Below are 26,999 nucleotides of genomic sequence, written 5' to 3' on the forward strand. Positions count from 1 at the left end.
GCCGCGAACAGCTCCGCGGGTAGTTCTGATTGCGTCCAGGTTTAATTTTTCTAAAAGACGCGTTTGCTCTTTAGTGCAATTATCCCATACGTGACACGCGGGTAACCCCCCATTACCCCTACATGCCACTACCCCTACAGCTTATAACAACATAGTTTACGGTCTGTTGCACTGTTAATCCACTGCCTGTTACACGCGTAGTCGAACAGTGGTAAAATAAATGAGTTGTACATTGTCTGCGGCGTTTTCCTGTTGAAGAGATATTTAAAGCTTCTGAGGCAGTTTATCATTGGGCTGACTTTATCACATTTTCTATTTGACTATATCTTGTTGAAGAACTATACCCAAATGTTTGTGAGATGAGACGTCGTTAATGTTTGTGTTATCCATCGATAAGACTGGTTTCATATTCTTAATGTGTTTAAGGTTAGATTGAATATAGACCCAGTCTGATGTTACAGATGAATAATTATTCATACATTGTGCTGCTACATTTGGATCGTTTATAACTACATAGAGCGAAGTGTCATCAGCAAATATAGCCGTATATATTACTATCAATGTCATCGACGATATCGTTGATATAAACTAAGAATAATAGCGTCCCCCCCTTCCCCTCCCACCCCCTGTCTCAAACGTGCATTTTCGTGTTTATTTACCTGTGGGTTATTTTATGAGCGCATCCACTGATGGGAGTTGTATAGTAAATAGGAAATATGGGTGAAGTTTGTATTTAGTCATAGTGATATAGGATGGTAAGTGTATTCTGGATAAATAATTGTTGATTCGTCAGTATTGTCCTATAATCCGTTAGAATCATATTTCGATTTCGTTCGATTTCCTAATTTGTACTGTATCCGGTTGCCATTTCCATTCCGCAATTTTAAGCAACCTTGTCAAAATGGTGTTGGAAAGCACGATTGTTTGGTAAGTATTTTTCTGTATTTTGTTTGGAATAGACCTTGTGCATATCTTTTTGGAAGTGGTATTTGTGAAGAAATGAAATTTGACAGGTATATGTTAGTCAGTTGCTAATATACATTTATCATCATGACCAAATACCGACATGTCCAGATATGACGATGCACATTTGGAACTCGTCACCTATTTTCGTTAGATTATCTGTAGTTAGAATTGAATATTGTCACTTAAATATGAAACGATTGACCACATGTTGTGAATATAGGGGACAAAGCAAATACATTTGGTTAGAATTCCGACCGTAACCCCCGCTTGAAATGTATTCTGTTTAGTATGATTTTTTTCTAGTGCTTAGGGTTTAGGTGTTAGATTAGCATTGGGTTAGGGTTAAGGTAGGCTTTCTATAAAAAAAACCCCCAAAAACATCTATTCTTAGGCATAACATTATAAAAAGGGGGTTACGGGCGGACATCTTTCCCTTTCTACGTGTCCTTTGAAGAGAGATGTCTAAATATCTTGTTTTTATTATTTAATGCTGTTTATCAATTTTTAAAAGTCATGCATGCGAGTTTCTATTCTTATTCAATGGGGTATCTCAGTCCATTTTCAACATACACTCTTGAGGTTTCTTTACCTTATGTCATGAAAGAGTACAATTATTACAAATACTATATATGTTTTGGCATTAAATCAAGTCAGAGGCTTTGAAAAAAAATAGTGCATCATTAGAATTGCTGAGTGAGATACAGCCACCCCAGAGTTTCCTTGGAATATTATTTACATCCTGAATGTATATACTACAGGTACAGTATGGACTGTAGGTTCCAGAAACTGATTTCTCGTGAGACAATGTTAATAAAGGTGGTCCATTGTAAGGTCCATGTCTATATTTTCAGTTGACGGATGTTTAATCTTCTTTTGTGCCATAAATAATGTGATATGATATAGTTACTTAATACTATTTGTTCAATGTGATCGCAGCAATTCTGATTTTCACCCTTTAACCCTGAATATGAAGCTTGTCTCTATTATCGCGGTATTGCTATTTTGTAACTATAGGATGTGGTACAAGCATATAACACTGTCAAACGTTTGCTTAGAACAAGTAATGAGTCTTAACGGTTTTAATATTAAAAAATCTTTATGAATTTCATTAGGATTATTAATGTAATTCAATTTTAACCAAACGAATTGAAGGTACAAGGATACAGGGTAACAATAACATAACAAAATGTTTTTTGCTGCTATGTGCACTGAGTGTGAAGATGGACAGTACATGGTCTCCGGTTATATTTTTAGGACAGTAAATATGCAGATGAAGTTATAGTTGTCGCAGGATTACTCTTAAAGAAGTAAGTTTTGATTTGTGCAAGATGCAATGGCAGTAGGAGTCAAATCAGTTTCATAAATTAGACAGTTTCATCTAGTAGACAACTTGGACATTATAAACCTGGAGTTGACAATGACTTTGTCCCAACTCGACTTGAGGCATAACAATCTTTCTCCTTTATTTCCAGTGTTGACAACAGTGACTACATGCGTAATGGAGACTTTGTCCCAACTCGACTACAGGCACAGCAAGACGCTGTAAATCTTGTTTGTCTGTCAAAGACGAGAGCTAATCCAGAGAATAATGTGGGTCTACTGAAGATGTCTGAGTATGTGCTTGTAATGATCTCTTACCATGGTTTTTGTTACTAGATCCCCTCATACATTCCTCTGATGCTTCTATCATTTTGTGTTCAGTTAATCATTTCCAAAAATTCCAGTGATGAACATGATGAAAGATACAGTTCATATAATATCATGGTGGGACAGTGGGGTAGTCTAGTGGTTAAAACGTTCACTTGTCACGCCGAAGGCCCAGGTTCGATTGCCCACATTAGTACAATGTGTGAAACCCATTTCTGGTGTCCTCGCTGTGATATTGCTGGAATATTGCTGAAAGCAGAGTGAAGCTGTACTCACTCACTCACTAATATCATGGCACTGTCCAGATATTTGTGGCTTTCTGCCCTATGCCTTTTTTATGTAAGTTGATAATCCCAACACATAATGTACTCATGGAAACGATTAAGGAACACATGAAAGTACAAGTGTTCCCTTATTTATTTCCAGAATTTCACCCACAGTGCAATACATACCTTGTGAAGAAACCTGGAAAGTGGAATAGAATAAAGTAACACTTGTACTTTCATGTGTTCCCTTACTCGTTTCCATGAGTATATTTTCCTTGCACAGTACCGGCATGTTGTTTTTATTAGACCTTTAGAAAATTTTCATGACATTTAGCATTCCAATATTAGTTATTTTACTTACTTACAGCAGGGAAGTTTATCCAATTAGTTATTGTTTGATATTGTCATAAGTAGTAATTTTGTCATGGTTTGGTTTAGAGTTTTTTTTTCATTAGCAACAGTTCTTACCTGGAATCTGAAAATTGTCCAATATATTTTTTTAAATAACCTGAATTAAAGTTTGTTCCAGTCAGTTTTTAAGCCAACAAATATGATATTCTTTATAAATACTTGTCATTTTCCAAAAATATTTGGTGGTAGAAGATTACGTTAACAAACAATATGACATGTATGTTTATCATGACTACTTGATAAACATGCTGCCATGTTTACCATGTTTACAGGCATGATTACACCACCAAGATACTTTATGGATTTAAGCTTCTTTATTCTTTTCCACACAACATTTCGGAATCATTACACATCCCTTCATCAGGTGAAGTCTTCATTACACCAGTCCGTGCAACAAATACTTGAGTCTTTTAGTCCTGACTAAACTTGATAAACACGTTGAGTCTTTACGCTGCCATTCTGTGTTCATGTAACCATGGTAACCAATAGTGGTGTAATGATTCATCGATAGTATCCATGTTTGCATCGTCAACTACTCGATACGAGTGTATCGATACAAAACACATATATAAGGCAATATATTGGTATATTTATATCTCGAGGGTCCATGATACACCGATGTATCGCCACAAGAGACTATATATCTTGATACTACTTACGCAATTTACCAAGAAAACAAAACATTAGAAAGCTTAACAGATTGAATGTAGGCGACTGAGTGCATCAGGTAGAAGGAACATGTATAAGTGAAAGAATGTGAAACATTTTTCAAATTCTGTGAATCGTAGAATACTTGTCTTCAAGTAATTGAAATGGTTTAGTTGTTTGACAAATAACACCATTTATTAACAATTATGAATGACAATCTTAGCTTTGTTAAGAAAGAGAACAAAGATAAGATAAAATTTACAAAGCGGACTTAAAGAGTTTTTCTAGTAATTCTGAATTCTGATATTAATTACATTCAATTGTTTGTGAAAGCATTGGTGTGGAAACACAACTTCCCAAGGGAAACTTCAGTTTCAGATTTATTTATATAAGATCAAGGTATACTGAATATGTTTGACTGTACTTTAAGTATTAAATGCTGAAATTTTATTAGATAATCAGCTTTTTAAGTTCTGCTGTATAACAAATAAAGCTTCAGTCATTTTATCTATCATATCTGTTCTGTTTTTAGAAATGGTAAGTATCGGGATACGTATCGTATCGCCACCATAGTATCGTGATGATAATCATCTCTCAGGTTCCTTGCCAATACTTTCATGATGTATTGTCCATCCTCATTAAACTGGTATCGAGATACCATATGGGTACAATGTGTGAAATCCATTTATGGTGTCCCCCCTGCCGTGATGTTGCTGGAATATTGCTAAAAGCGGCGTAAAAGCATACTCAGTCAGTCAGTGGCATCGAAATATGTCATCGCGCCACTTAGGCCACGATACACAGCTCTAGTAACCAAAAGCAATCATTGAAGATGTTTGTGTGTGTCATATTTGATTTGAAGACATTTCTTTTTTTCAATTTCAGTGTTGAGGTTTTAGTGACTTTAACAACGGATGTTGGACGTATTCTCGCCTCCCTGCATCAAGTTCAACCCAGAGGCAACATCACATTCATCACTGCAGTCAGGGTAGCTCATGTACGTCACACACCCAGACTGGAAGACAAACAGCATTGCTGACTTGCTTCTTTATCATTGACAGAAGGTGGCTTGTCTAAGGGACGCAACTCTGCACAGCAGGAAATATTGTTAATACCGGATATTACCACTTTAAAGCAACCCCCACATGTTAGGTGTCCCCCTTGTACAAACCTTCAAAACACTTATTTATATACTTTGTCGTATGATGTGACCCTGAATGAAGCACATCAGAGCATACTTGATCGCAATATTGTCTTCTACGATGCTTGGGCATGTAGTACCCCAGCACATGGCCCCATTTGTGTTGACATGGTGCAACACCAAATTTGTGACAGTAAAAGGGTTATTAAATTGAATAGCCAATTATCTATGTTTCAATTTACAAGGGTTACTTTTGTGTAACTATGAGGTGTTTATTCAACAGTCTGCAATACATGCCTTTTCCAACACTTGCTATGGGAAAAAACTGAAAGAATTGATTTCCGGATCACTGGTTAGATATCACTTGTTAGGTAACATGGGTAACTGATCTGGATTTTTCAAGTTATAAAAATGTAATTCCGTTATAGGTTTCAGTTAATTATACTTCATAGTTTATGTCAAGACAACAATTTATATAAAAAGATAGTTAGTTGTGAAAATGCAGTGATTATTTTGAAAAACATATCTATAATTATTAAATAAACTGGTAAGCCAAATTTTGTCGGAAAATTTGAGGTGCTCTTGCTCCTTACTTCAAGCTCTCCAATGGCGGGGACTTTTTTCGTCGTGTCAGCTGGATGGGCAGTTGTATTAGAGGCGAGGCTCATTTAAACTTCACTTGTATTCAGACACCGGTTAGAAAACAATGAAAGATCTTCTACCCCGTGAATAAGGCAACCCCCCTCCAATCCCCCTCTAATTCTCAGTATGCAAAACCCACCATATACGTCAGGGATTGTGATAGAGAACTTTGACAATGGGGCATTTTCAGGATTATTAGCCATTTTCTGAATTTAGAACAGGCCACTACCCTTGTATCAATAGTAAACGTCAACATTTTTATGGGCCATTTTTTATTTTAATGTGCAAAATGGCCCATGGCCCCTGCCTTTCCCAATCCCTGATATACGTTGTGATACATTTTACCTTTAAATCCCAAAGACTTGCTCAATAGTTTGATGCCATCTTTATCATAGACACAGCTTAACGAACAACACATGGATAATATTTTAAAGTTATCGTATTTCACGTTACACACATTCTCTTGTTTTTGCGCCATGGAGTGATAAAGACCTGGAGCGAACCTCTTATCCTTGTCAAACACACCCCTGCTCCTTCTACCGCCTCCGTGGTGTAGTGGTTAGAGCGTCCGCCCGGAGAGCGGAAGGTCGCGGGTTCGATCCCCGACCGCGTCATACCACCAGGAGACTACACGATCAGCCCCCAAGATGTATATCTGCATGTACCTATTCTGAGTCATCAGAAGTTTGTGTGGTTCATCTTCCAGGGAAAACACTACCAAGGGAAAGTATTCCTATTTGGCATATCTACGACCATGTGGCTATAAACTCACCTCACAACTGATAGTCTCTGTTCACACCAAGGTCAGAGTCAGACACTTTGTCTGGACTCACCTAAGGATCAGCGATGCTTAGGTAGATTTCTATGTGATCTGATAGAACACTGATTCCCATTCATTAGCATGGGATCACAACACTCTGGTGATATCCTGGAAGGGTCTAAACACTTACGAGTTTTCTTCAACATGCTTTGTTCCATAAGTTCCATACAAGTTCCCGGCAACCAAGATGATGCATCTGATTTTGGTTGCGCCCTACTGACAGCCAGAAGTTGGTTGTTCAACCCTTCAGTGATCCTATTATTTTTCTCGTGTGTAGGAAGTTCCAACCAACATCTAGGGATCTTTCAGTGGTTCTTTGCTTTGACTTAACAGCTGATTGTGAACCAATCGTGAGAAAAAACATTGAGTGCATCACCCTCAAGAAAGTCTTCCTCAAAGCAGAGGTACAAATAAGCTGCATATCTGCGTAAAGTACGCAAATATTTATGTGAAAACTCAATTCCTATTAAGTCTATTGTGTACAAGTACACTTGAATTTTGGTAAGTACTCAATAAATGTGATCTTACATGCGTACACACAATACTGTCAAATCTTAGCTTGCGTACCGGGGGTTAGATAAAATAACTGAGATATACTGAGAGGTTCTATTTCAGGAAATGAACTTGATAACTTGCAGTTTCTCATAATACAGATAAATTATAAATGACAAACACTAACAGTTTAACTTTATTATAGATTTAAAATTAATGGAAAATGGCAAAATACCCAATTGAGTTTGAGTGAGGTGAGAACAATTTATTTGGTTACTGAAAGGAAAATTAGGATACCCAATTGAGATGAACACAAGTGAGTACATAACTAAAGGACCCAAACAGTTATCTGTAGCTCTGTCAAAGCTCTCGCTACAGCAGCATTCATATCAACTGATAACATTTCAGAAAGAAGTATAATGGCAAGATCTTGATAACTCTCATGTTGGGACTTCACTGCAAAGAATCAACTGCCTGGTCAACCGGACAGATTGTCCACCATTTTGCCTCTTCCTTCCTTATGCCTGAGACCTGTGAAAATCAGGGTTAGAATTGGTCTTCAGTAACCCATGCTTGTTGTAAGAGGCAACTAACAGGATCAGGTGGTCAGACTCGTTGACTTGGTTGACACATATCGTGTCCCAGTTGCGTAGTTTGATGCTCATATTGTTGATCACTGGCAGGGTTCAAAATACCCCATATAGAGGTATTAGCATGCCATCGCACGGTAAATATTGAAATGGCACGGATAAAATATGTTCTCGTGCCCTTATGGCAAGCCTAATTTTTTTCGAGGCATAACTCACCTTTAGTCATTTAATCCCAAAAACAAAACACTTACGCAAATGACAAACAAGCAAAACATTTATTGACTTTATTGCCCAGGAAATCACTGGAATTATGATGGATGATGTAAAGAAATCTGTTGGGTTTTTTCCATTTAGAGTGATGGGAGTACTGTTAGTTCGGTTATTGAAGAGGAAATTGTGTATGTTAGATATATTGAAAAAGTGAACCTGTCACACAATTCTTAGCTATTAAAGGTGTTGGGAAAGCAGAACAAATGAAAGATAAGAAAGCCATCTTAAACAGAAGACATATCAGTGATAACAGAAAACTGGTTACATTTGTTGTTTTCTGACAATAAATTTCAAAAGATCATCATCCTTGCTACAGTCATTTATTCTAAAAAACATGTTGGCACGCCTGATTTCTGAAACGCACACCAAAAATATTTGTCTGGTGCCCTAAGGCCCACTTAGGAAAAAAAGTATTTCTATCCCTGACTAGATTGTCTGGTCCAGACTTGACTATTTACAGACCGCCGCCATATAGCTGGAAAGTTGTTGAGTGTGGTGTTAAAACACCAAGCAACGTTATGCCTGATGGTGTTAACAGTCTCTTTACAGTCTGATACCTGACTAGGACACTCATTGGTGTCCATCATTGAAGTATGTTTGGAGGTTTCAGACAGTGTTTACATCTGTTTGACTTGTCAGTAGCGGATGTCCCCAACAGTTTGGCCCCTTAGTCCTGGCTTACCAGCTATCTACTGCCTGACAATGCAGGGTTAACTCGGGAACTGATCCCACATTTTTGGAGCCCTGGAACAGAAATGTTATTCTCAAAAATCACATATAGTGACACAGAGAACATACAGCATATTGATACATATTAAAACATTGAACAAAGTCCAGTTTTGACAAATTTGGCAACTTTAGAGTTAAGTGGTGAATAATCACATTTCATTAGACAAACAATTTTTTCAATAGTGGGATGTTTACAGAAATATTGGGCAAGAACTTGATTTCTGAGGGCATTTAGTGCTGGACAGTATAATAAAAAAGTGAAGTTCATCACTGACATCTAAATTCACACTATGTTTCCATTCTTCACAATACTGGTCAAACACATTCAAAGATTTTTGCAATCCATCACTTGTTTCAGCTAATATGACAGTATCGTCAGCATAAAGTAATATCAACAATTTCATAAAGATACCAAGCTGGCCCTCAATAAGCTTATTTACATGTTCGAGGCCAGTTACACCATGTTCATAAAGAAAACACTCAAGATCATACAAGGTTAAATAACTGGAGAATAGGATGTTTTTATTACTTAAGATTATTTGAAGATGAAAGTGAAATAGTATTTATAAAATTCAGTATAAACAAAGGTTATAACTGAAGAACAGGATGTTTTATAATAGTTATTTTGTCACATCATTACATGAATTGATAAAACTATAGTTAATACCTAATGTTCAAGGGTACAGCTTAATTTAGCCTTATGCAACCAACCATAAAATGTGTTGTTTTAAGTGGTCTGTCTTTCGGGAGGTCCTTATGACTAGCATCTCACGGTTGTCGTCTACCCACAGACCAGCGTGATCTGTGGCGCACCATCCTACTGTAGTATAAGAGCATAATGTCAGATGGGATGAGTTTATGATAATTGCAAATTTGACTATATATTATATATTTATAATAATTATCCTATCTCATGCAATGGATTCCTGTCTGACCAACCACACTACACAGATTACCAGATTGGTTCTGGGTCCCCTCTGTAGTTCATGACTACATATATTGTACTAAAACCTTTTTTACCTTAATGAGTCCATGAGATCATTTTAGCATTTTAATAAAATATATAGACTTTCGGAACAGACCTGTTGAGACAGTTGATATTACCAATTTGCTTTGCAAATCCTGCATTCGACTGAAATCTGCATGACAGTTGCACTGTTGTTTATGGATGTTGACCAGTAACATAGATTTGGCTGGAAAATGCAAATACTTGTTAGACGAGCCAAAATGTAAGTGAGAAATTTCAGCGTAGACTATCAGGATGGGATCTGTCCTTATAAACCTTCTTGTATTGGGAACATGCCCGGGAAGTTGAATCAGTATCCACAGAAATGAATCTTTCTCAAAGACTATACCTGAGGACAAGTGTCAACCTTACTTCGCCGGTCCTTTGAATTTGTAACTAGTTCTGCTTGCTTCAAGACATAAATGGTTTCTGTGTTTTCATAGTCTGTCAGGTTTATTGAATTCTGTTTCCAGAATCACCAGTTGTTGCGAAGGCTGGCCAGTCATCCCATTTTGTTTGTGTTTTCCAGTTGGCACTGAAACATCGCCAAGGGAGAAACCACAAGCTGAGGATTGTTGTTTTTGTTGGAAGTCCAGTGGAGGATGAGGATAAGGAGGTCAGTAGAAGCTGCTATCATGGTTGTCATACATTTTGTAACATCTGTCTGCACTACATTGTTGTCAGGTTGTGAGAGAAGCTTTCACAGACATTTTCCATTTTGCAGTAACTTTGTTCTGAGTATTGGATTGACCACGGCTTCATGGGTCAACAATATTGTAACATATCATCAGTGCAGTTTGGTCAGTAGGAACTGTACTAGTTGTGATATCAAAACAAAACCACTAAATCTGATTCTAATATTTTTTTAAATTTACCTTTTATTACCTTTGCAATATCTTACATTCCTAACTTTCTATTACACTAAACCTCTGTCAAACAATCTAACACCCAAATGGTTACCACTAATGAACTATCTCAAGGCGTGCTGCCTTATCAACATATCGAAACGAACTAACTACAATTTCACTTCGAATTCCACACCTGGTGAAAACGCATGCTTTTTGCATGCTCGAGCTTTCCGCGAAGTAAGTTGTTGTCAGGTGTGTTTTCGCGAACTGTTCGTATGTACACAAACTGAAACCTAATAACCTGTCTGGTTAACAGTAGTGAATAAATCACTACAGTGAATGAACAATACATTTGTGTGGACAATCCTTTTGTCCACAGTTCTTTATGACAATTGTTGGCACAAAAATCACATCTACCACAAACTTAAGACATATAAATGTGACTGTCTCAGTTTGGTACAGAATTGTACAGTCAGATCTCCGGGAACAACATTTCCTATAGGGACTACAGGTTATGATTGTTGCAGTCCAAGCAATATGGAGCAGATTTGGCTTGAGTGGAATAAACGTATCCTGCAAGATATGTGCCACTCAGACTTTGATAGGGATAATCAGATATGTCATTCTATGTAGGTGAGTGAGTTTAGTTTTACGCCGCTTTTAGCAATATTCCAGCAATATCACAGTGGGGGACACCAGAAATGGGCTTCACACATTGTACCCATGAGGGAAATTGAACCCGGGTATTTGGCGTGACGAGTAAACGCTTTAATCACTGTGCTACTCCCAACGCCTCATCATTCTATTAAACTATACACTTGACATTATTATGAGAACTGCATGGTGTAAACCTATCCATTTCAGTGGTACAGCATTTTGAAATAATACAACAAGTTGCATTATTATTTGTATTTCAAGCTTAGAATCCACACACAAATTAATTCAGTAAATTGACTGACAAAACAGAAGCAATGAGGAACTAAATTTTCTCTCAAATTGTCATTTGTTTGTATCCACGCATGACTACAAAATAGTGGTAGGTGATCATGCTGTGTTATATTTACTTAAGTTCTGCATGTACAATCATGACTTTAGCCCCCAGTATGTATTTGAATACTGAAACTTGTATTGCAATATACTGTAATATTGTTAATTTTACGATGATGTCGTATTGGCCACAGTCGGTTTACTCGTGACTATCTGCTGAAAACGGATGGAGATGGACCTCCTATGTGTATCTCTTGCGACGAAGTGTTCACCATCAAGCATATTCTGCTTGACTGTGCAGACTTTTCAAATGCGAGGGATTCACATTTCGAAGCGGTAAATCTGAAAAATCTGTTTTCCTGCGTGGGCGGGCATCTCACTGTTAACTACCTGAGGGAAGTTGACCTGTATCATAAATTGTAACTATGTAATGTGAATGGCAAATTGCTTATTTGTGAATTTGGTGCTATGATATTTTCTGTTTGCAATTAAGAATGTAATGAATATATAAGTGTTTAAAATAAAACTCTTTTGGATTTCGACAGACCTGATCTCGTCACTATATGGCTGAAATAATACTGATGTGACGTAAAGCCCAACTCATGTTTGGAAAGTGTTCACTGCACATTGAGAAAGTGTTCACAGCACATTGAGAAAGTGTTCACTGCACATTGGGAAAGTGTTCACTGCACATTGGGAAAGTGTTCACTGCACATTGGGAAAGTGTTCAAGGCACATGGGGAAAGTTCACGCCACACTGGGAAGTGTTCACGGCACATTAGGAAGGTGTTCATGACACACTGTGAAAGTGTTCACGGCACATTGGCGTATGCGTAAAATCAGTTTGTTGTTGCAGCTGGTGAAAATGGCAAAGAAGTTGAAGAAAGAGAAAGTGTCAGTTGATGTTATCAACTTTGGTGAGGAGGTATGTGGCTGATCCATCCACACTGTGCAGTCTGTCAGCTGGTAGTAACATCCGTGGCATGGCATACAAAAGTTGCAGATCTATGAAGGCATTGAGAATCAAAAATATTTTTAAAGCAGTCATTGAGTCTTGTTATGGAGAAGATTATGCTATATGTTTGTTTATAATATTGAATTTTATTAAAAGATATTGTTAAGTTATTTTTGTGTTTGGAATTGTATTATCACATGATCCACAACTCATAATAATGCACACAGTTGACACGTTTCTCCAGATAAGGTTCAACTTGCATAAAATGGTCTGTAAAATGACCATTTCTATTTTTTGTTGCTTTTGTACTCATGGACTAATTAATATAAACCAACATCATTCATCTTGACTATGTTAACTATATTTAGTATTTAATTCTAATTGAACATAGACTCTACTGTGTGAATAAGTGCAACATCCAACGTATTGTAGCCCTAGTGAGAATACTGGTGTCTAATTAAAAGTCGTATTCAAAGTGCATCTTTTTCTATAAAAAGGTCCACCTATAAAAACACGGAAGTTGACTGGAAAATCCTATCAATACTGTACGTGAGTGATACATGGAGTAAAAGGCTTCTCCAGAGCCTTGCTTCACTTGTGTTTCATGTTGTGTCCTTGGCTGTTTCAGGGAGTGAACACTGACAAGCTGACTACATTCATCAATACTATCAACGGAAAGGAGGGAACAAGGTAAGAAATTTATAGAAATATTTCTCCCTTTGCATTTCAGATGCTGAGAGAAGCTGTGGATTAATTAACTTTTTGTCAAACAAACTGTGAATACCCAACTCCTGTTCCATAAATTCTTGTTGACATTAACAGTCACACTACATCTTAGTCACACAGCCTAGTGGTTAAAGCGTTTGCTGGTCACGTCGAAAGCCGGGTTCGATTTTCCCCATGGGTACAATGTGTGAAGCCCATTTCTGGTGTCCCCTACCGTGATAATGCTGGAATATTGCTAAAGCGAAATAAAACCCAACTCACTCACTGCCAGCATAGTTCTGAGGGAAACATAATCCTTGGCTGAAAATGCAAATGCACATTTGTTTTGTCCTGATTTTGTCCTGAAATCAGCACCTCACACCTCAGTCTGCACCTCACACCTCAGTCTGCACCTCACACCTCAGTCAGCACCTCACACCTCAGTCAGCACCTCACACCTCAGTCAGCACCTCACGCCTCACACCTCAGTCAGCACCTCACACCTCAGTCAGCATCTCCCACCTCACACCTCAGTCTGCACCTCACACCTCAGTCAGCACCTCACACCTCAGTCAGCACCTCAGTCCACCTCAGTCAGCACCTCACACCTCATCATGCCTCAGCAGCCTCAGACCTCAGTCTGCACTCAGTCAGCACACCTCACACCTCAGTCAGCACCTCACACCTCAGTCAGCACCTCACATCTCAGTCAGCACCTCACTCACCTCAGTCAGCACCTCACACCTCTCACATCTCATACCTCAGTCAGCACCTCACACCTCAGTCAGCACCTCACACCTCAGTCAGCACCTCACATCAGCACACTCAGTCAGCACCTCACCTCAGTCAGCACCTCACACCTCAGTCAGCACCTCAGCACCTCACACCTCAGTCAGCACCTCACACCTCAGTCAGCACCTCACACATCAGTCAGCACCTCACATCCTCAGTCAGCACCTCACGCCTCAGTCAGCACCTCACACCTCAGTCAGCAGCACCTCACACCTCAGTCAGCACCTCAGACCTCAGTCAGCACCTCACACCTCAGTCAGCACCTCACACCTCAGTCAGCACCTCACATCCTCAGTCAGCACCTCACATCTCAGTCAGCACCTCACACCTCAGTCAGCACCTCACACCTCAGTCAGCACCTCACACCTCAGTCAGCACCTCACACCTCAGTCAGCACCTCACACCCCAGTCAGCACCTCACACCCCAGTCAGCACCTCACACCTCACACCTCAGTCAGCACCTCACACCTGAGCACCTCAAGTCTCATTTCTTGTGTCTCCACGAGGGGAGATAACTCCTCCGTACCACAAGGAAGAAACACAGTGCAACCCTTGAACTAAAACAAATATTCAAGCTAAATTGAAGTATTCAGATGCAAGTTTGAGGTAGAAAATGCAATCATGTGTTGGAGTTAGTAACCTAAGAAGTATTATTACCATTGACAATGTTCAAATTACTTTGTGTGAGATCATTTAAGAGTAGATTTCAACATTCTTTTTTGCATTGGTAAAAAACAATGTGGCTATCATGTGATTCTGCATGGCAGCCTTATGCACAGTGCACACTTTTTGTCACTTTTGCAGCTCCATAAATGCAAAATCATTACCAGTCAGTACTTATAAATACATGTGTCAACAGTAATAACTTATAGACTGCTTATTGAATCACCCTCAAGACAACAGTACAGCATCCCAGATGCCGTTCAGTGCAAAAATACACCCATTCTAATTTGTCAATCAGGACGTTTATGTACTCATGGATTATTTAGTTAACCAATCAAATGACATGAAATCACTGGCAATGTATTGGTTACAGTTGATACAAAGGTAGAGGGTAGAGACAGACTGTGATGGTTATGATATGTTATATTAAAGTCCACGTTTGTCTCCGCAGCTCGCATCTGGTGACTGTTCCCCCAGGACCAATGTTGTCGGATGCTCTCCTCAGCTCACCCGTCATTGTTGGGGAAGATGGTTCCGGTGTTGGCATCAGTGCAGCTGGGTTTGAATTTGGTGTTGATCCTAATGAAGATCCTGAACTTGCTCTCGTAAGAACATTTACATTGTTTACAATGGAGTTTACAGTGTCATCAGTGATAATATTGAAATAAATAAAGTGTTACTTTAATTTGATGCAATTAATAACACCTCAGACATGCATGACATGGTGGCAGTGTGTAAGGTGAAATATTTTGGATTGGGTTCAATATCCATTTTTAGTGTACCTTTAAAATGGACTCATTGTACATGATTTAACCATACTGGGTTAAGGCCTTGTGATGGTTGATCTTGAAGGACCCTTATTAATAGACTGATAACTGTTTGCCATTGTTACATGTGTAGGAACGTTACAGCTCTACTGAGTAAAGTTACAATGTGTCTGATTACTGCCTCCATGACAAATGGTGTGTTGTTGCAGGCTCTGCGTGTGTCGATGGAGGAACAGAGAGCCCGGCAGGAGAGGGAGGCACGGGACACTGCCACACAGGCTGTGATGGAGACCGGCACCCAGGGGTCACCAGCTACAGAGGGTAGGGCACAAGGGTTTAAACCTACCTTCACATTGTTGTTTATTGAACGGCATTGAACATCCACACTACTTATTTTAAGTGTAGTGGCTACATTTGGGTTAATTCTGTGAAATATCACTCAAGATAGTTTTGATTATAGCATGTAATATGGCTGTGTCATACCGACAGACATTGGTACTTGTTGTTACCTTGCCTATCGATCATTGTGAAAGGGTTAAAACAAGGCCTGGACTGTGTACTTGATTATAGCATGTAATATGGCTGTGTCATACCGACAGACATTGGTACTTGTTGTTACCTTGCCTAGCGATCAGTGTGAAAGGGTTAAAACAAGGCCTGGACTGTGTACTTGATTATAGCATGTAATATGGCTGTGTCATACCAACAGACATTGGTACTTGTTGTTACCTTGCCTAGCGATCAGTGTGAAAGGGTTAAAACAAGGCCTGGACTGTGTACTTGATTATAGCATGTAATATGGCTGTGTCATACCAACAGACATTGGTACTTGTTGTTACCTTGCCTAGCAATCAGTGTGAAAGGGTTAAAACAAGGCCTGGACTGTGTACTTGATTATAGCATGTAATATGGCTGTGTCATACCAACAGACATTGGTACTTGTTGTTACCTTGCCTAGCAATCAGTGTGAAAGGGTTAAAACAAGGCCTGGACTGTGTACTTGATTATAGCATGTAATATGGCTGTGTCATACCAACAGACATTGGTACTTGTTGTTACCTTGCCTAGCGATCAGTGTGAAAGGGTTAAAACAAGGCCTGGACTGTGTACTTTATAGCATGTAATATGGCTGTGTCATACCGACAGACTTTGATACTTGTTGTTACCTTGCCTATCGATCAGTGTGAAAGGGTTAAAACAAGGCCTGGACTGTGTACTTGATTATAGCATGTAATATGGCTGTGTCATGCCGACAGACATTGGTACTTGTTGTTACCTTGCCTAGCAATCAGTGTGAAAGGGTTTAAACAATATCTGGACTGTGTACTTGATTATAGCATGTAATATGGCTGTGTCATACCAACAGACATTGGTACTTTTGTGGTTACTTGTTGCCCTTGCCCTAGCAATCAGTGTGAAAGGGTTTAAAACAAGGCCTGGACTGTGTACTTGATTATAGCATGTAATATGTCTGTGTCATACCAACAGACATTGGCACTTGTTGTTACCTTGCCTAGCGATCAGTGTGAAAGGGTTTAAACAAGGCCTGGACTGTGTACTTTTATAGCATGTAATATGGCTGTGTGATACCGACAGACATTGGTACTTGTTGTTACCTTGCCTATCGATCAGTGTGAAAGGGTTAAAACAAGGCCTGGACTGTGTACTTGATTATAGCATGTAATATGGCTGTATCATACCGACAGGCATTGGTACTTGTTGTTACCTTGCCTATCAAGTACTGTGTCTGTGTTGGGCATACATTCTGCGCTAGCATATACAGCCAACATTAGTCTGTACAGTACATCCCGATATTGCTGGAATATTGCAGAAAGTGACATAAAACCATACTCACTCACTCATTACATTTGTAGGAGGTAGTGTAACAATCTCATGCTTTTCATGGTCAGTAGGTGATGACATTGTTGAACAGCTCAACATTGTCACTCAGCGATAATATGTTTTCTGACAGAGAACTCCTGTCAATGAGAAATAATTGCCATTATGGGGAAGAAAGTAATTTGTGTGAATTTTATGTGAATGTGTAGTGTGGGGATTTTTCTTTTGTTTTATGCCTATTGTTTCTGTTTTGCTGTATTAAATGTCAGACATACTTATTTTGACTTTACATTTTTTTCATTAATGGGGAATAAGAACTGCCTCATACCCACCTAGTTATACTGCAGGTAGCAGGGGTTTCATGGTGATAATGCAGTTGTTTAAGTTGACCTACCAGGTCCCAGTTGCACAGCATCTCTCTACATCTACAGTCTATAAACATCACTGGACAATAAAGCTGAAACACGCTGGTTCCTAACAATAATAAGACCTGAATTTGATGAAAAGGTTTGATTCTAAAGTTTAATGTGGGTGACATATTCAAGCCTTTACTCAGCCTTTTCACTCAAAATGTAGATCAATTTGGTGTAGGTGTACCTAGTAGCGGACCTACTAATTTGCTGTCACTCTACAATAAACTTTGTTCTTGATTTTTCTCTTTGTTTAAACTGAAAGCCTTTTTTGTGTAAAATGTGATGATATTTATGTGTATTATTGTTTATAAGTGAGGCTCATCACAGATCTTACTTTTTGCCAAATTTGACATGCACAGTACAGAAATGTTCCCACCAGTGATCACACACTCAATGTGGTTCAAGAGTTTCAAATCAGATTTTCAATATGGCCACTGTGGCAACTACATTGAAAAACCTTGTCGTGTCATTTTTTTTGTATTGGATATCCAACAGCATATCCACTGTTGTTTTTGCAAATATTCTATACCTTTTCAGGGCAACAGATAAGGGGCGTACAGGCGTAATGTACGCCTAAAAATCAATGAAGTACGACATAATATAACATTTCAGCGTATCATGTACGCACATAAATACCTTTGTAAGTCTTACATATATAAAGTTTCATAGCTGAAAAGTTGTTTAATATTAAAAATAACAAACCACATCACCAACTCGCTCCTACAAAAACATGTCAGTACTTCTTCAAAATTCTCAGTACATCTCCACTTGCAATGTGAGGTGTAAGTACATCCGCATCCCCAAAAGTTATCTGGAGCCCTGCCTTTTATCAACCATGCCTGTAAATGGTTTCCAGATACAGTGGAAACCGCCTAAGTAAAGACCGCTTAACTAAACAGACCGGATAAGTAAACAAACACTATTCTTTGGTCCCAGTAATTTCTTCATTAATTATCACTATTAGAGTTCGGTTAACTAAACTCGGATAAGTAAACAATACCGCTTAACTAAACGTCTTCTCACGGTCCCTGGAAGTAAATTACTTAACAAAAGAGACCGGATAACTAAATTAGTGATCACCACATAATCCGACATGACCGTCAATTGTCAGTCTCCAGCTAAGCAAACATCCTACTTACAGCTTGCTGGCGTCATGCAGTTGACAATACACTTGACAACTGGAGGCCAGCCCTGATAAGTTGATCATTGTTACATATGCATGCATATACATGCATATGGTTGTCATCTGCAGGTTTTTATAAGTTTGGATAAGTAAAATACCTGATAAGTAAACAATTTTGGCGAGTTCCTTGAAATTTTACTTATCAGGTTTCCAGATTGATATTTATCTTGGTAACTTTAGTAACATTCCACAAGTGAGGCAGCTTTGGCAAGTTTGTTTTTGCTCACAATGACATATTATATTGAAATCATTTGATTTTAGTGTAACTTATCCATTCATGCAGAAATATTTGAATATCAACTCTGACAGTTTCATTGTGGAGAATATAGCTGTTGGTCCATTTGAGCTAAAGTGCACAAAATTTCATATGCTGATTCTGTGGTTTGTCCCTACTAATGTTGTAATTCCTTGCCCAGGTGGGAACCCTGAGGAGGTGCTTCTGGAGAAAGCAATTGCCATGTCCATGCAGACGGATGAAGCCACACCCACTCCTACCAGTGGCATGGACTTTGGAGCCATGTCTGAGGATGAACAAATAGCATATGCTATGAGACTTTCACTTAACACAGGTACCAGATCATGGACAAAGAATTCTTTAAAACATAGTCTGTGACTTTAGACACTACACCAAAACCAGTAATATGTTGAATTCTTTTGTCCTGATAGTATGTGTATCACTTTCTCTGTATTTTCTGCCTGACAGTGTGTGTATCATACAGTGTGTGTATCATTGACTTGTGTTCTGTCCTGACAGTGTATATATCATTGACTCAGGGGTCCAGATAAGGGCCGTATCGGCGTATGTACGGATAAGAAATATACACGATACGGTAGGAAATAATTAGAAAACGTAGTGTATACGCACCACAGCAATAGTGTACGGTCTTAGAATCATTTAGAGACATACTTATCTGAAACATGTTAAGCTGGTTTCAAGCAGTGTCCCATCTTTGAATTTATGTGCTAGTGACACATTTGGGTTTCTCTTCTCGGGGTTCTGGGAATCCCGGTTGCTAAGGAAACCATATACTGCAGCGACACATCTCGGTTAAATTTGATTGGTCAAATTTGTGCATATAAACATGGCAGCACAGAAACAAAAGTCTTTCAGAATCAAGACTGTGCCTGGACAACTTCTAAACAGTCAAGTAATCAAATTGCTGTACAAATAATGAACGAACTGCTTACTACTGTAGTATCACTCGTTCGTCTTGTTGTAGTCTCACAGGCGGTTCAAACTTACAAACTACAACGGTAAAGAATTGGTGAAGATCCTGCCCATGGCTCGCAATCGTCGTAACTGAAACAGTGATCGCAAACTGTTCCGTTCACTGTGTAAAAACGTGAAGAACAAAATGTGATAGCTACTACTGAATTGTGTGATGTACAAATTTCAGCCATTAAGAAGCATAACAAACACTACGAGCATAAATCTGCAATTCTGTCAAGCTTTAATCGTATAAGTACTTCTTCTAATGAATTAAATGAAACTGACAGTAATGACAACAAGGATTACGGAGTTGCTGGTATTAGATTTTAATTCAGATTTGCTTTGTTCAGTGTCACAGAGACTTTAACAGTGAGTATTGATTCCAGTTGTTGAAAAGTATAGTATGATCAGGATGATTGAAGGGGATGCTATTCAAACTTGCTTAATTTTGATTCCAAGACTGACATGAATAGTTTATGGAATTAAAGTTGTAGCATAAACCTTACTTCAAATGGCATTTAACTTAAAATGTTTCAGTCGTTCAATTTCAGTTAGAAATCACCAGTCCTTCTCACCGCTGTAATATTTTGAATAAACAGTTTTGTAACAAATCCATGATAACTCAAAATGTACTTTTGTAAAATGTAAAAGTTTTTCCAGTTCTCCTATATTGAAAAAATAAGGTGTACATACTCCTAATGTTGACAAATTATCTGGAGCCCTGGTTGACTGTGTGGTGTTCTGTCCTGACAGTGTGTGTGTCATTGATTGTGAGGTGTTCTGTCCTGACAGTGTGTGTCATTGACTGTGAGGTGTTCTGTCCTGACAGTGTGTGTGTCATTGACTGTGAGGTGTTCTGTCCTGACAGTGTGTGTGTCATTGACTGTGTGGTGTTCTGTCCTGACAGTGTGTGTATCATTGACTGTGTGGTGTTCTGTCCTGACAGTGTGTGTGTCATTGACTGTGTGGTGTTCTGTCCTGACAGTGTGTGTGTCATTGACTGTGTGGTGTTCTGTCCTGACAGTGTGTGTATCATTGACTGTGTGGTGTTCTGTCCTGACAGTGTGTGTATCATTGACTGTGTGGTGTTCTGTCCTGACAGTGTGTGTGTATCATTGACTGTGTGGTGTTCTGTCCTGACAGTGTGTGTATCATTGACTGTGTGGTGTTCTGTCCTGACAGTGTGTGTGTCATTGACTGTGTGGTGTTCTGTCCTGACAGTGTGTGTATCATTGACTGTGTGGTGTTCTGTCCTGACAGTGTGTGTATCATTGACTGTGTGGTGTCTGTCCTGACAGTGTGTGTATCATTGACTGTGTGGTGTTCTGTCCTGACAGTGTGTGTATCATTGACTGTGTGGTGTTCTGTCCTGACAGTGTGTGTATCATTGACTGTGTGGTGTTCTGTCCTGACAGTGTGTGTATCATTGACTGTGTGGTGTTCTGTCCTGACAGTGTGTGTATCATTGACTTGTGTTCTGTCCTGACAGTGTGTGACTGTGTGGTGTTCTGTCCTGACAGTGTGTGTATCATTGACTGTGTGGTGTTCTGTCCTGACAGTGTGTGTATCATTGACTGTGTGGTGTTCTGTCCTGACAGTGTGTGTATCATTGACTGTGTGGTGTTCTGTCCTGACAGTGTGTGTATCATTGACTGTGTGGTGTTCTGTCCTGACAGTGTGTGTATCATTGACTGTGTGGTGTTCTGTCCTGACAGTGTGTGTATCATTGACTGTGTGGTGTTCTGTCCTGACAGTGTGTGTATCATTGACTGTGTGGTGTTCTGTCCTGACAGTGTGTGTATCATTGACTGTGTGGTGTTCTGTCCTGACAGTGTGTGTATCATTGACTGTGTGGTGTTCTGTCCTGACAGTGTGTGTATCATTGACTGTGTGGTGTTCTGTCCTGACAGTGTGTGTATCATTGACTGTGTGGTGTTCTGTCCTTGACAGTGTGTGTATCATTGACTGTGTGGTGTTCTGTCTTGACAGTGTATGTATCATTGACTGTGTGGTGTTCTGTCCTGACAGTGTATGTATCATTCACTGCCTGACATGCTGTTGTTGCAGAAGGAGGTAGTGAAGGAAACACCCCTGCCCCAATGGAGGTGGAGGAGGACACAGGTGGCAAATCTGCCGCTGCTGCCACTGAGAAGAAGGTTTGTTGGTCTGTGCCTCTGCACGGGAGTTACTTATTTTATCCTATTAATTTCATTTTAACTGTGACTTAATTTCAACTGCTGTTAGTGTCCCTGTTGAGATTTCAGGTTAGAATTGGTCCTCGTTAAGATAGAAGGCTCCTTCACTCTGTCAACACAAGTGAAGCAGAAACAGTTAATGCTTTGACATCTACCGTATATGACCGTCTATAAGACGACCCCATGGATAAGACGACCCCCAAACTTGACCCTTAAAATCAGTGTCAAAATGGTATGTTTCGTGCATAAGTCGATCCCCCGTGATGGGGTCCTAATCGCGGCAAACACAGACCACAGACAACTGGCAGTTACCAATAATTATAACTTTGGTCCACATTATTCAAAGAATTCACTGTCATATATATTGTGTCTACTCACGGATCGAAACGAAGTGTAGTTGACAGAAAATGCATAATATATTTTGCTTCTCTAAATATCATATTTATTGTAGCAACAAACTGGCTTGCTTATTTTACCCCATCAACAATCACGAACTGATTACCGCCTTGTTTTCCATTGACTGCTAGTTTACAGTAACATCGGTAAAAATGTGTGAATTTAAATGGCTTCCGTATTTTACCCCATTCCATGTGCTTACCACGTTCATGAGGGTCCGTATTACCTTAGTGTTGATTATATATATTTTACATAAAAACTGTAAATAAAATTACACAATGCTAGGATATATTTCTTTGGGTGAAATAATAGTATTCTGTATTATATTTTACTGACGACTGCATCAGAATTCATCCCGTTATATTATTGTGCATGTTTGAACTTGTTCGCCGGGAAACGTGTGCACAGCTGATTGCTATTTCCGGCTCAAATACACACGGTAATCTTAATTAATTTATAGAGCAAAAACTGTAACTAAAATTACACAATGCTAGGATATATTTCTTTGGGTTAAATAATGGTATTCTGTATTATATTTTACTGATGACTGTGTCAGAATTCGTCCCGTTATATTATTGTGCATGTTTGAACTTGTTCGCCGGGAAACGTGTGCACAGCTGATTGCTATTTCAGGCTCAGATACACACGGTGTTAATCCCTGCAAATAATACAATGCCCAGCAAAAACAACTTATAACTTAAAAGGTAAATAATCTTGTCTAGTGATGTTTAATTGCAAATTTGACGTCTCTACTGACAAAGTCGTCTTCTGTTGTTTGTTCACGCGGAGTGATACGATGTTGTTTTCTTACCCTTGGAAAAAAGTTTGACGAAAGCGTAACCCATGGATAAGACGACCCCCTTCTACAGACTGCTTTTTTTGGTCCTCAAAATTCGGCTTATAGACGGTCATATACGGTAGTTCCCAGAGTCTTAGCTGACAGATGAAGCCTACTTTATCAAGGAATATATCATTGTCTGGGGACAATGAAGTCCAGGCCATCATACAAACATTCTCATTATTCAAAAAGTCCCTTGTTACCCTGGCTGCATGAGGCTGTGCATTATACTGAAAGTGAAACACAAAATGGTTACGACCGCCATGTTGATCCATCATTGTGAGTACAGACAGACGAAGGATTTTGTCAACATAACGTTGAGCATTCAGATTGCTGTTAACCACTACCATCTCAGATCGGATGTTGGCATTGATAGCACACCAGATCATGATACCACCCCCTCCAAAACAATCATGTTCAAGGATCATGTTTGGTCAGATTCATCACTACATCATGAAACAAATGTTCATTTCAATCAATGCTAATACCAACTCTAATTGACTGTGTTGAAATATGTTTGCACCCACCTGTCCTAATTAGCAAGTGATAACATCTGTATACCCCAACCTAAACTACCGTATATTGCCGTCTATAAGCCAAATTTTGAGGACCAAAAAAAATATGTCTGTAGAAGGGGGTCGTCTTATCTATGAGATACAATTTCACGGAAATATTTTTTAGCTCGCCAGTGCCCTGCCAGGACGATGTTACAGGTTACTGGTACATCTGCCAGGATGTTTGCCACGATTACAGCGTTTATGTTGTGAATGATGAATAAACTACATATTAACTTGTACGTTTTCCTTATTTCAACGTATTATTACATATTAGTCATTATGACATTTATCATACAATCAGCTGTGCACACATTTCCCCGCGATCAAGTTCAAACATGCACAATAATACAGCGGGATGAATTCTGGCGCAATCATCAGTAAAATATAATACAGAATTTATTTAACCCACAGAAATATATCCTACCATTGTGTAATTTTAATTACAGTTTTTGCTCTATACATTAATTAAGAATAAGATTACCGTGTGTATTTGAGGCAGAAATAGCAATAAGCTGTGCACACGTTTCCCGGCGAACAAGTTCAAACATGCACAATAATATAACGGGATGAAATCTGACACAGTCATCAGTAAAATATAATACAGAGTACTATTATTTAACCCAAAGAAATATATCCTAGCATTGTTTAATTTTATAATTACAGCTTTTGCACTATAAATGTAAAGTATATAATCAACACTAAGGTTATACAGACCCTCATGAACGTGGAACGTGGTACATGGAATGGGGTAAAATAAGGAAGCCATTTAAATTCACACATTTTTACCGATGTTACTGTAAACTAGCAGTCCATGAAAAAACAAGGCGGTATCAGCAAGCCAGTTTGTTGACATGTTATCGTCTAACTACAATATGTATGATATTTAGCGAAAACAAAATATATTATCCATTTTCTGTCAACTACACTTCATTTTGATGCGAGAGTAGACGCAATATGATTGTGAATTTTTTTAATAATGTGGACCAAAGTTATAATTATTGGTAACCGCCAGTTGTCGTGTTTGACGCAATTAGGACTCCATCGTTGGGGGTTAGCTTATGCGCGAAACATACCATTTTGACACTGATTTTAAGGGTCCAGTTTGGGGGTCGGCTTATCTATGGGGTTGGCTTATCTATGGGTTTAACAAGGATCAACTCAGATCCCACCTGCCCCAATAACAAGTATACCATCGGTAGTTAACAAGTGATCAACTCACCCATCCCACCTGCCCCAATTAACAAGTAATACCATCTGTATGCACCACCTGCCCCAAGAAACAAGTGATACCATCTGTATGCACCACCTGCCCCAATTAACAAGTGATACCATCTGTATGCACCACCTGCCCCAATTAACAAGTGATACCATCTGTATGCACCACCTGCCCCAATTAACAAGTGATACCATCTGTATGCACCACCTGCCCCAAGAAACAAGTGATACCATCTGCATGCACCACCTGCCCCTGTTCACCGCCTCCGTGGTGTAGTGGTTAGAGCGTCCGCCCGGAGAGCGGAAGGTCGCGGGTTCGATCCCCAATCGCGTCAAACCAAAAGACGTTAAAATATGGTACTTGTTGGTCCCTGCCTGGTGCTCGGCATTAATGGGTACAACAAGGACTGTTCGGCTCGGAGTGAGTATAATGTGTCTGAGTGGGGTATTCATGCTTCACTGCGGCATGGTATCTCTGTGGGCTAGCACTATAAAACCAGCTTCAGTCTGGGCTAGTACAAGCAGCCTCACATACACATACACACGCATGCACGTCGTCATGTGAGCTGAAATATTCTCAAGCACGACGTTAAACCCAATTTCACCTCACCTCACCTCACCTGCCCCTGTTAACAAGTGATACCATCTGTATGCACCACCTGCCCCAATTAACAAGTGATACCATCTGTATGCACCACCTGCCCCAATTAACAAGTGATACCATCTGTATGCACCACCTGCCCCAATTAACAAGTGATACCATCTGTATGCACCACCTGCCCCAAGAAACAAGTGATACCATCTGTATGCACCACCTGCCCCAATTAACAAGTGATACCATCTGTATGCACCACCTGCCCCAAGAAACAAGTGATACCGTCTGTATGCACCACCTGCCCCAAGAAACAAGTGATACCATCTGCATGCACCACCTGCCCCTGTTCACCGCCTCCGTGGTGTAGTGGTTAGAGCGTCCGCCCGGAGAGCGGAAGGTCGCGGGTTCGATCCCCAATCGCGTCAAACCAAAAGACGTTAAAATATGGTACTTGTTGGTCCCTGCCTGGTGCTCGGCATTAATGGGTACAACAAGGACTGTTCGGCTCGGAGTGAGTATAATGTGTCTGAGTGGGGTATTCATGCTTCACTGCGGCATGGTATCTCTGTGGGCTAGCACTATAAAACCAGCTTCAGTCTGGGCTAGTACAAGCAGCCTCACATACACATACACACGCATGAACGTCGTCATATGAGCGAAATATTCTCAAGCACGACGTAAAACCCAATTTCACCTCACCTCACCTCACCTGCCCCAAGAAACAAGTGATACCATCTGTATGCACCACCTGCCCCAAGAAACAAGTGATACCATCTGTATGCACCACCTGCCCCTGTTAACAAGTGATAACGTCTGTATGCACCACCTGCCCCTGTTAACAAGTGATTACATCTTGTTATTCATCTTTTGTTTCTTTCTGCAGGATGCGGATGAAGATTACTCAGAAGTCATGAATGACCCAGCCTTTTTACAAAGTGTGTTAGAAAATTTACCAGGGGTTGATCCAAACAGCGAGGCTATTCAGAATGCAGTCAGCTCGTTAACAAATAAAGATGGTACAAAGAAGGAAGATGGAAAAAAAGACAAGGATGCCAAATGAGTTGGGACATACTGTGACATTATACATTGTTATCATTTGAAAGTTCAGAATACAACATCACCTTGCAGCCATTTATGCAAAATTGTACAATTCTTACTTTTTAGTTGCCTTGTGTGACTGAGTCAGTGTGAACATAGCCTCACTTGCTGAGTT

At 39.5% G+C, this 26,999-nt stretch overlaps 1 protein-coding gene across 1 annotated transcript; it reads left to right on the top strand.

Annotated features, from left to right (window-relative positions):
• Positions 1-859: 859 nt before the first annotated feature.
• Positions 860-26,999, top strand: LOC124282950 (26S proteasome non-ATPase regulatory subunit 4-like). Its single transcript, XM_046719001.1, has 11 exons — positions 860-927; positions 2,439-2,579; positions 4,824-4,935; positions 10,158-10,244; positions 12,320-12,388; positions 13,047-13,108; positions 15,030-15,183; positions 15,555-15,666; positions 19,197-19,349; positions 22,058-22,146; positions 26,670-26,999. Exons 1-11 carry the CDS (start codon positions 902-904, stop codon positions 26,844-26,846), a joined length of 1,182 nt encoding a protein of 393 aa, XP_046574957.1. The 5' UTR covers positions 860-901; the 3' UTR covers positions 26,847-26,999.

Source organism: Haliotis rubra, unplaced genomic scaffold (genome assembly GCF_003918875.1).
Source record: "Haliotis rubra isolate DU_JTF1 unplaced genomic scaffold, ASM391887v1 Scf308, whole genome shotgun sequence".
NCBI classification, from domain to species: domain Eukaryota; kingdom Metazoa; phylum Mollusca; class Gastropoda; order Lepetellida; family Haliotidae; genus Haliotis; species Haliotis rubra.

Excerpts from the sequence above, each read along its gene's own strand:
- LOC124282950 (XM_046719001.1), top strand. The coding sequence starts at position 902 with ATGGTGTTGGAAAGCACGATTGTTTG. Across the intron at positions 4,936-10,157 it reads CTGCAGTCAGGGTAGCTCAT|TTGGCACTGAAACATCGCCA; the intron begins GTACGTCACACA and ends TGTGTTTTCCAG. Across the intron at positions 22,147-26,669 it reads CTGCTGCCACTGAGAAGAAG|GATGCGGATGAAGATTACTC; the intron begins GTTTGTTGGTCT and ends TTCTTTCTGCAG.